The sequence below is a fragment of the Numida meleagris genome, chromosome 4 (genome assembly GCF_002078875.1).
Source record: "Numida meleagris isolate 19003 breed g44 Domestic line chromosome 4, NumMel1.0, whole genome shotgun sequence".
NCBI classification, from domain to species: Eukaryota; Metazoa; Chordata; class Aves; order Galliformes; family Numididae; genus Numida; species Numida meleagris.
This window is the reverse complement of record NC_034412.1, coordinates 54,803,973-54,814,323: the sequence shown is the minus strand read 5'-3', so window position 1 is coordinate 54,814,323 and position 10,351 is coordinate 54,803,973. Positions and strand designations below refer to the sequence as shown.

The following is a 10,351-nucleotide window of genomic DNA, read 5'->3' as shown; positions in this document are numbered from 1 at the left end:
GGCTGCGAGCCTGGTTACAGACCTGTAAATAAGATCAGTGACAAAGTCTGACATTGCCAGTATCCTGGAGGGAAATTTGCTGAGCTGGACTCCGTTTTATCATAAAAACCTTCACCATGGCAATTCAGAGACAAAAGAAGTTACCATAGCATTCTCTCTTCTGGAATCATGTGAAGAACCAGCTCTATAGTGAAAAGCAAGAAGATAATTAACAACTTGTACAAAATACAGGATGACAAGTAAGTGGTGTTGTAAGAGTAAGCGTATCAGAGTTCTACCTTTATGAAAATACATTTAGTATTACTGCAGGGAAAAAAAAATGTAAGTTTTGATAACAGGCTACAAGTAGAACAAATATTTACTGTCAGAAAAAACCAAACATCATTCTAAAGCAGCTGTCCCCAATGGTGCCTGTGTCTGTGCCTGGAAAGAAAACTGCTTTCTTCCTACAAATGAAGCAACGAATAATTGATCAGTATTTCTCTCCCTTGTAAGAATTTACAATAAAGTTACCAGGTGCTGCTGAACCAATTCAGAAGAGAAAGAGGCGCTAAGAGGAGTTTGGTTAGCCACCTAGTGAATGTTCGTCACAAACGAGTTTTTGTTCTGAATTACCAGTTTTGTTTCCTGAACGTTAAGTGGCAGAAATAACAAATGAACTCACAATACAAGGATACTAAACTCACTTTTTTTTTTTTTTTAATTATTAAGAGCAATCAAAATACATCACTTAGTAAGGGTCCATTGAGACAAAGTAAATGAACACTTTGGTCACATTTGACCTAAGAGGAAAGCAGAAGTTTTTATTAGATGTGGCCTTCACTGGTAACAACTATATTCATCTTCCAACATTAGATTTTCAGATAAAGGCATAGTTTCATGGTAACAGAGGTAGGAGAAGGTACCAAAAATAGTCAAGCAAGTCTCTGAAGTATCTAAAACAAAACAAGCTTCTAATCCGTAACCACCACATAACATAGAATTTTGAATTTGTTTTGAACTTTTTATTTTACTTTTAAGTCAAAACAGCTGACAAATGTCTAAATAGGCTGTCCGACTTGAGTGTAGTGGGCATAGGAGATATGATCCTCAACATTCAGTTCCAAAGCATCTCCTCTTTTTAAAGACAAGTTAAAAAATTTACTACCATACCGTATGAATGAAATTTTTATTCAATGCACAGCTCTTTTCATTTGATGTGGACACAGAAAAGCATATCCCTTAAATTTAAAATAACAATTGCAGTACTTATCTACTGCTCTAGGATCGATGAACATGCTCCTATTTCTCTTAGACTTGTTAAAAAAAAATATTATCAGCAGGAACCCCAACGAGAATGCCTTACCAGTGAGGCCAGCCTAGACAATCTGCATTTCAGTACTTCCAACAACGTCTAGTTTGTATGCAATGAATAATCAGGCACTAGATATCATTAAAGTATGGCATCATGAATACCACCCACAGGCTGGTGAGGAACAGTAGCACGCAGACCCAACCAACCTACGCATATGTTTAAATTGCTTGTCCTTGAAAAATTACCACTTTGCCTGTATTCCATGTATCAATCTTACTGCCTGAAAAGGTGCAAACAAGACCATCAGTATATGTTCATAAGAAAGATGTTAAACAAGGTTCAAAGAGCAAGAAGCTTCCACACTCCTCTATGTTTCAACAGAGACCGCTGGTTAAGGTGCTTTCAGATTCTGCACTGCAGACAGGTTTGCAGAGGTGGCCATTTGATAAGCTGTTCACAGTTTGTAGTGGGTATCTCTAAGGGGTTCCTAAAGCAGAACCCCTGAACTGTTAGTTTCTGTAGCGGGGCATCTGTGGAGCTGGGGCTCCCTCTAAGGGAGCGGAGGAGGAGACTGTCATAAGCTGTCCTGCATGCATTTTCTCATTCACCCGCAGCTGACAGCCATCCTGCAGCATCCTTATAGCGATCCTTGCAATGTTTTTAGAGTCATCGAGTCCACTGTGAGGTCTCCCATCATAGCTCATCCCCAGCTTTTCAAGCATGATCATCAGCTTGGTCTGGTTCCTGGGAACCTGACGGAAAAAGTGAACCATATTTAAGAATTAGGTTCTGTAACACATTGCAATATAAACAGATGCAGATTTTAAGTACCACATGCTGCTTTCATGCTGTCTGTTGTTGGATCATTAATGCTTCAACTTCAAAGCAACTCACTGAGGCAGACATTCATTTTTTTGAGCTTGTCTAGACTCAGGACCATCTCAAGATCCTCTCACCATCATCAGCTCACTAGCTGCCAGTACTGGCAGTGGTGGAGGTCATGGTACAGCTATGCTTAACAACCCTTATAGAAAAGGAATTACCAAAGTGGCACAGCAGAGGGAATCAGGCTTACTTTTTTTTTTTTTTAAATATCTTTTCAGTGCTAAGGGATTAAGAAGTATCAGGATCCTGACTTTTGCTGGCATCAAGTTTATGAATGTCTCCAAATACCACAGGAAACAGAGCGGCAACGCCTACAGCTGCCCATGTCTGCACAAAGAGTCTTAGCTGACCTACCCAAGCAAACTGCTACACCAGGAAATGCCCAGCTCCGTTCTTGATTAACTACTAAATATGCATTTGACCTCCAGAAAGGTCAAAGAAAAACAAATAGATTTAAAAACTTCAGTTTGCTCTCTTGGTGGTGGCATTTGGGGTGGGGGAGAGGGCTGCTGTGTGGAGGGAGGAGATGGACTCGATAATCCTTACAGGTCCCTTCCAATTTAGGATTATGATTATACGAGCAATGGAGCATTAACAGTTTCCAGATCTTGCACAATACTACTACTAGATTGAACAGCTAGGCAGAACAGAGACAACAGTTAACAAAACCCAGCAACACACAACTCGTGTTGTAACACCCACGAACTGGACAGGGGAGACACACCTGCAAGCTGTGGGGTACTCCACAGAAAAGCTACAATAGAATCTTTGTCATTACTTTTGTCTATCAGCATTATTTAGCAACAGATTCAATTGTGGAACAGCTAAACACAAGCACCAAACAACTCTAAGTTCTACAAATGTTTGCATTCAAAACAAAATGCCAAAAAATTAAAAGAAACTGATTAATTCCAAGTTCTAACCTTCATTGGCTTTGTTAAAGTAGCACTCTCACTGCTACATAGAGAAAGGAAAGGGTTTGTTTGGTTTAAATCCCATGGGACCAACAGCACAGTTCTGTGCTCTAATGTGTTTCCAGCAGAAAAGGTCACCTAGAAATGGTGTAATAACAGAGGAGTGAACTGAGTAACCATGTAATATTTGCCCATCACAAAGTAAAGCTCTTATTAAATGTCAATCTCTTTTTTTTTTTTTTCCTCCAAGTTTACATTTGATACCACAATCCCTTGAATTGGAGATTGTCAGCCAGGTTCAAATCATATTCAAACCAATGGTTTAGCTATACTGACTAGCAATTCATTAGAATCTCCAGTAACTTATTTTATGGCTATTTGACAGTGCAAGAAAGCAGCGATAAGGCCCAGTGCTGAACCAGGTATTACTTTTCTCTTGATAATTTGATGCAACTGTAGATATGTCCTAATTTTTCCCAGTCCCATCACTCTGTCAAAAGTGGAGATATCCGAGGGCAGTGATGTATTACTTGAGAAGAGGAAAAATAATTGCAAAATCAATACAGATTTGTTCCAGCTAGACTAAGATTTGTTCTAAGAGCACCAATATGATGTTTTTAGACAATGTCTCATGGAACAATAAGTGCTTCCTCTTCTCCTGACTCTTCAAAAACAAGAATAAAATAAAAAAGCAGCACATTATATGATTTGCAATTAGTGAAGTGAGATCTGAGCATGAAGAACATTGAAAATTAGGCCCCGGGCAATTAGATTAAGTACTATAATTTCGTATGACACAGGTAACAATCATAGGTACAACAAGACATGTGAGACGAAATAAAATTTTCCTGCAAGAGAAACGATAATCGATACAAACCTTATAGAAGTTGCCATATGATTTGCGAATATTGATCCACTTTTTGGCAAATGAAGGGTGTTTGATACGGCTGACACGGCACTGGATATTCAAAAATTTACTCATATCCCAAGACCTTAACGCATTATCGAGAAAAAAAAGAACATCAATAATGAATAATTTGTATGCTCTCAATTTTAACTACTGCACAGCTGAAGCCCAAAAAGATGTCTTTCTTTGGTGTCAGTAGAAGGAAAACAGCTCAGATTAGGAAAAGCTGCTTACAGTCGCAGAGTTTTTTAGTATTACGTCATTAATGACAGGGAAAATAAATAACAACGCAAGAAATGTTTTTACTATCATGGTTTCAGATCCAGCATAGTTGAAACAAAAAAGTAGCACATCAACTTCCCCACCTACACTAACACAGCCAGCACACCAGAGGCTTATACAGTTCTCGCAGAAGCTAACAACACCTGGAATGTCCCCAGTCACTCAGTACGCACACATCTCTCTCCTTAACTAATGTTATTGAAACAAGACTGCGCTTAGTTTTAGGAGAACCAGACCTTTATGGAAAGAAGATGATGCTACAGCCCCACACACTTCCATCCTTCCTTCCTGAAGGGAACCACTCCAACAAGTTTGTAAGCTTCAAGCTAAAGTAAAGCCATTTTTCCCTCTCCTGCAGCTGTCTATGTAATCTCACTGCACTGATTTTCCTTGAGGAGTATCACTGAGGGGATTTCCCTGGAGAATTCCAGACATATTTTAAGCTCAGTAGTATAACTAGTCTTATACCAGTTTTGTCTTAGTACTGTCTTTTAAAAAAATCTTCTATTGCTTTCAAAGACACAAACCCAATCACAGATAAAAAGTTAGTCAAATAGGATTATTTGTCAGTTGCCCAGACTATAGTAGTGCAGTTCAATCCTTAATTAACTCCTTAGTTTTAAGGCGTACACAGAACTCCACTGTAAAAATCAAGTCTTTGTGTGACAGCTTCTGAACGGCCTCACTGTTCACACCGGGCACAACCACATTTCAGCCATAAAGGTTCTTCACCAGGACAAGCCTGTGATTTATAGACATTGTCCAAACCCTCAGGAATTCCGAGGAAAAGAAGTCCAGCAGCCAAAAGAATTTTCCCACTTGGTAAACTGGATTAATTAAGGGTTTTGTTAACGCATTAATTCATCTACTGTGATTCTACTTCTCAAACCGCTCATGCCACAGACTAGAACATTCATCTGTGTTTTACCTGAGAAAAGTCTGATGGAACTACAGTAAGACTCCTCCCCGTGCTCCTTTTTTTTTTTTTTTTTTTTTTAAATAAACTCTGGTCTTCCTACAGGTATCTCCCTCTTTAGTTCAACACAGCACTGTGTTTTGCTAACCCAGTCAAGTGCTAACACACACAGGATGCAACACAACCACAGCACCAACTTCAGATTCAGGAGAGCATGGGGCCTGGTTAGAACTATGTGCAGTATGAAAACTAGATGGAAACAGAGAATTACAAGAAGTAGAAAGGATAAAAGTCTACTGAACATTGTCTAGTTGCACACAGAAACTTGGAAAGGAAACAGTGCCATCTAGTGGACTCAAGCTTCATTTCAAACTGCTCAGCTTTCCTGACTTATTTAAAAGCTTAAAACTGGAATAGAGACAAAATAGCAGTGTGGTGGTCCATCTTTAACATATTGTTACAAAGATTAAATGATAGTTTGAAGCTTTAGAGCACGCTAGAAGTTACATAAGGACATACCCATCTGTCAACATGCAATAGCTATACTTCGTTCCCAGTTCTCGCTGCCTCATCCAGTCTACAACATTCTGCAGAACTTGAGGAAACGTATCAGCTTTATCAACAATGTCCTAAGAAAACAAGAAAAGGAAAAGTGAGGAACACTTGTTTCAGAAAAACACAGTGTGAAGGGCAAGAACTATACTGATACATAGGCACTTGCCGAGTCACTCCCTAAAGTGCCTTCAAAATAGTTAGAAACAGGCTACACATTAAAATAAGCAGGAAAGTGGGCAGATTTTTCAAAACTGAAAAAAAGCATCATAAAAACAGCACTAAAAAGCCAGAGCCTAATGGCACTTATAAAAGTAACCAGGCTAGTCACCTACTAAACTTTGAGCTTATATCTCAGGCTCCTGCTCACGTTACTTGATCGCAAGTTTTGTTATCCCAGGACTCCTCAAACTCTTGTGAAGAAAAGCCTCAGAAAAGGAACTGCTGCAATTCAAAAGGCGCGTTCCCACACTAATGCTTACATTTCTACACATGTTATTAGAAAACGAATCTTCTTCCCTACAGCTCTTAAAAATGCCTGAGTGACCAACTTAGTGAATTCACTATCAGTTCTGGGGAAGCAGCTGGGAGAGAGGAAAAAACAAGGGCTACAAAAAAACAAATCTTCCAGAAAAATTACAAAACAAATCTGAAACATCAACACCGCATCTCATTTTCCTTAATTTTTCCCCAAAGAAAAATGAGCACAAATTACCTGAGTGATCCCTGTCAGACCAACACAAAATTCTGAAAGCTTGGGATTGATCTCTGGCTTCACATACTGCTGGAATGTATCCTCCTGTGATAAGAGAATCAGTCAGCAGCAGCATGCTATGGAACCTACAAAGGCAACTTCTTCAGCTTGCCCATAGCTCAAAAGACAATAATTAGTGGCTACAATCTCATGTAGCATCACAGAGTACAAGAAATTCTCCAGTTAAAACTTCCTGATTAATTGTACCATTAGCCAGAGGAATCTGCAATTTCACAGTCACAGAATTTCAGTTAGATAGCAGGTAAGTTCCTCCTAAAAGCAAGATGTGCGGGAACACAGCATTAAGACAGCAAAATCTCTATGAAATATTTTTAAAACCAGGTTAGACAGCTGTCAGTTTGTAAGGTACATTGCAGAGATGGCCTAATCCACAGAGAAGCAGAGCTTCTCTGAACCCCGTTCTAGAACTCTGCATACCTCCTTGCTCATTGCTTCACAGGGGACCATGGAACATCCTAATTCTTGTAAATGATAAATCCGTTAAGTCTTAGAAATAGCTTTGTGGAACAAAAATCAGAGAGAAGGAAGAGGAAAAAAAAGAGGGGGAGATTGAGAAAGTTCGCTTGTTATCAGTAGAGAGAGACAACAGCAGGGACAGCTTCTTTTAGAGCAGAAAGTTAGCTTTGTTTGTGTGTAAGAGGCACAGAGGACAGGTCTTGGAGGAAAAACAAACAAAACAAAAAAAAAACAGCTGAAATTTTTAATGAAGTTCAACATCTATCAAGGAAATAATCTAGACTTTCTGAAGCAAAGAAGTTATAACAAAGAACAGCATACTGACTCATTAATTAGATCACTTACTATTTCCAGGGTATGTGTGTTTAATAAGACAACAGGAAACTCAATTATTTCATGTATAAATTCAGGTGGGTTCCCTTCTTCACATGTTGCTTCAAAGTCAACAACACAGATGTAGTCATAGTAGCTGTCTCCATTAACAGGTTCCTTCTGCATCAACTTCTGTTTCTTGTAATAGTTCTTCAGTCTCTTCTTCAGCACATCCTTCACTCCTCTAAAGAGGTAAGTAACCAAGCTTACACTCTCATTTAATCAATTATTGCACTCTTGTACAACCAAAGCCATACTCAGCATTCAAAAGCTTACCAATTATAACCTCATTCTGAGCGTTAGCACTTATGAAGACTGAATTCAATATCATACTGTTAACACTCCATTTTCTGTGATAATGTAGAGGCTGCAATAACCCAGACAACTAACGTGCCTAGATAACATCAGTATTTTGGGAGAGGCTCAGAAGCACAGTGCAGACGCCCAGTATCTCTGCAGTCACCTCCAGTTCAGCAAGCCTCCGCTACTGTGCAGCCTAAATCTGCTCATCAGTAACATTTGGCCCTGAAAGCAGTACTGCTTCATCTACTTCTCCCTGTGTCCCCTGCCTGAAGGGACTTGCACTTCAGGTATTTCTGTAACAGTGGCACAGTTAATTCAGAATCCAGCTGGAACGCCCACATTATAAATTTGCATCAGTTTACATTTTAAACTTGCACTTGATTATCTTGATTGAAATACCCTAGAATGTATTCCAGTTGTCAGAAGGACGTTCTGGTTTTAGCTTTGTGACTAACACTCACTCTGACAAGTGAACGTAGTTACTGCTTCTTTTTAACACCAATATCGTAATACCCAAGTACAGGTGCCAGAATTGCTACATGTTGAACCAGAGCTGAACAGACAAGGGCAAATTACTTCTGGAAGTTACTTTTGAAGTCACATATTTCAAATGAAATTAAACGAAACAGCTACTTGTAGCAAGTGATATTGTTAGAAAAGTAGTCCACTGATTTACAAAGAAAAAATGGAACTAGATTAAGAACCTCAGAGAAAGTCACAAATACGTCATTTGCTATTTGATTTCTGCTTAAATTTAAGGCAAAATAACAGCTGGATAGTTGTACAAATGCAACCTGTTTCACCACAATTTGTATCAGATAGTGGTAACTTTCAGTTGTTTGCATCGCCAGTTGAGACAGCACTCATTTCTGAAACCACATTAAGTAGTACCATATGCATTAATTCTACAGCAAAAGCTCCAGCAAGATTGCACATAAACCAACCAGTGTGAGATGGCACATCTCCTTTTCACTTTGTGGTGCGTGTTTAAGCCTTAAAATACCCATCTCTTCTGACTCTACCGTGCTCAAAGATAAATCTGAAGGTCCACAGCTCAGCCTAACCTGGTGTCAAGTTTGAACTCTGCAAGTTTACTTCTAAGCTCATCTCTGGTCATTCTGTTGATGTAGCCATTGGTCATAGCAATTTCTTTGTAAACGGGATCGCTGAAGTCATTTGGGTTGGAAGCTGTGTTTTTCCCATTCGTTTCTTGATCACTGACCCTGCAGTGCAGTTTACCCTGCAAGAAAGAAAAGCCTGAATGTCAAAATGTTAGCTAGATAGTTAGCATCTATGCACAGTTATGGTGCCCAAGCACATTAAAACCTTGCATCGTTGTACTCATGGTCAGACTGCGTGAACTCGCTTAGGAATGGTAAATAAACTCATCATCCAAGTCCACTTAAAGCACCTCGGCCTGCACGTTTTCACAGAAATACAAAGGGCAAAAGACGAAAGGGATGAGAGTACGTGCCTGAAGTTACGTCAAATCTAAGCGACAAAACCAGAACAGGCAGCCCGAGTTTAAGAGAAAAGCTCGTCTCTCGGCTACAAGCTACCAAAACCTCGATGGAGGCGGGAGAGCTCTCTCATTATCTTCATTAACCCCTGTCCATACCGATTTCCCCGCGCAGCCGGGCGTGTACGCTGCACAAAACGAGCGGAGCATCACAAGGCCCCGCGAAGGCCCGGGGCCTCCCCCGCCCACCCCGGCCCGGCGCTGGGGACGCTCCGGAAGGGCCGCTACCGCGAGTAGGGCTCCGGCAGCCCGGGACGGGGCAGGCCCGGCACTCACCGGCGGGCGGGCGGCCTGCGGGCAGTTCTCCTTCTGCTCCTCCATGGCCGCGGCGGGAACGGAGACCCGCGGGAGGCGGGGAGAGCGGCAGGCCCGCCCCGGGGCCGGGCTGAGCGCACCGGCTCCTCCCGTCGGGCCGCTGGTGCCGGCTGCGGCGGATTGTCTGCGCCTGCGCCTGCAGGGCTAGAAGGGGTGGGAGGGGAGTGCTGCCGTCCCGCCGGCTCGGTTTCAGCCACCGACAGACCCTTGGGTTTCCCTGGAAGCTGAGATGCCGGAGATGAGGGAGGAGCTCGGGTGGCTGTTACTGGTATGCTGGAGCTCACTGCTGCTCTCCGCTCGTGCCACTCCTCCCTTAATGAATCTACATTTAACAGCGAAGAACATGAGCAGATTTTACGCAGTTACTGTTTTAAGAGACAGGAAGAGTCCGGGGAAAAACGTGTATAGATCCCTGGGACAAACTGCAAATCTGAACAGCGGGTAGGGCTTCTAGGTCCCTGTGCAGCAGGAGGAGGGCAGGGCAGCATCCGTATAACCCTTTCCCATTAGCCCCACTTCAAAGCACACTTGGTGACTCCCAAGGAAACCTAAGCGTGGCAGAAGCGAGGCATCAGGCTGACGGGGACCAGGCTGGCCAGACCCCGTGCATAGGTCCACCCTACAGGAACCAAGGACCCTGACAGGCACAAAAGACCTGTTCAAACACTGGTTCGCTGTCACCTTGCAACGGGAATCCCAGAGTCATAAGGAGGGCACGTTGGGTGGCACACTTTGTTCCCCCGCTTCCAACTGAAACCTACAAAAGAATGTGAAATAGGGAGAAAAATCCACTTATCCAGCTATAAGGAAAGCCACCCAGGCAGAAATCCCACCCAGGAGGTTTCTCTGCATTAGTCACCA

The 10,351-nt window shown here is 41.8% G+C and overlaps 1 protein-coding gene across 3 annotated transcripts; it reads right to left on the bottom strand.

Annotated features, from left to right (window-relative positions):
- On the bottom strand, positions 675-9,840 carry ERI1 (exoribonuclease 1). 3 transcript variants are annotated; one of them, XM_021394340.1, is made up of 8 exons: positions 9,452-9,840; positions 8,721-8,896; positions 7,327-7,537; positions 6,466-6,549; positions 5,718-5,827; positions 3,971-4,085; positions 3,103-3,231; positions 675-2,046 (listed from the first exon to the last, which is right to left on the bottom strand). In XM_021394340.1, the coding sequence occupies exons 1-8, from the start codon at positions 9,494-9,496 to the stop codon at positions 1,804-1,806; spliced, it is 1,113 nt and encodes a 370-aa protein (XP_021250015.1). In that variant the 5' UTR covers positions 9,497-9,840; the 3' UTR covers positions 675-1,803. The 3 variants fall into 3 exon arrangements, with proteins under 3 accessions (XP_021250015.1, XP_021250017.1, XP_021250016.1); XM_021394342.1 differs by lacking the exon at positions 3,103-3,231 and having other exon boundaries at positions 9,452-9,809; XM_021394341.1 differs by lacking the exons at positions 3,103-3,231; positions 9,452-9,840 and adding an exon at positions 9,275-9,414.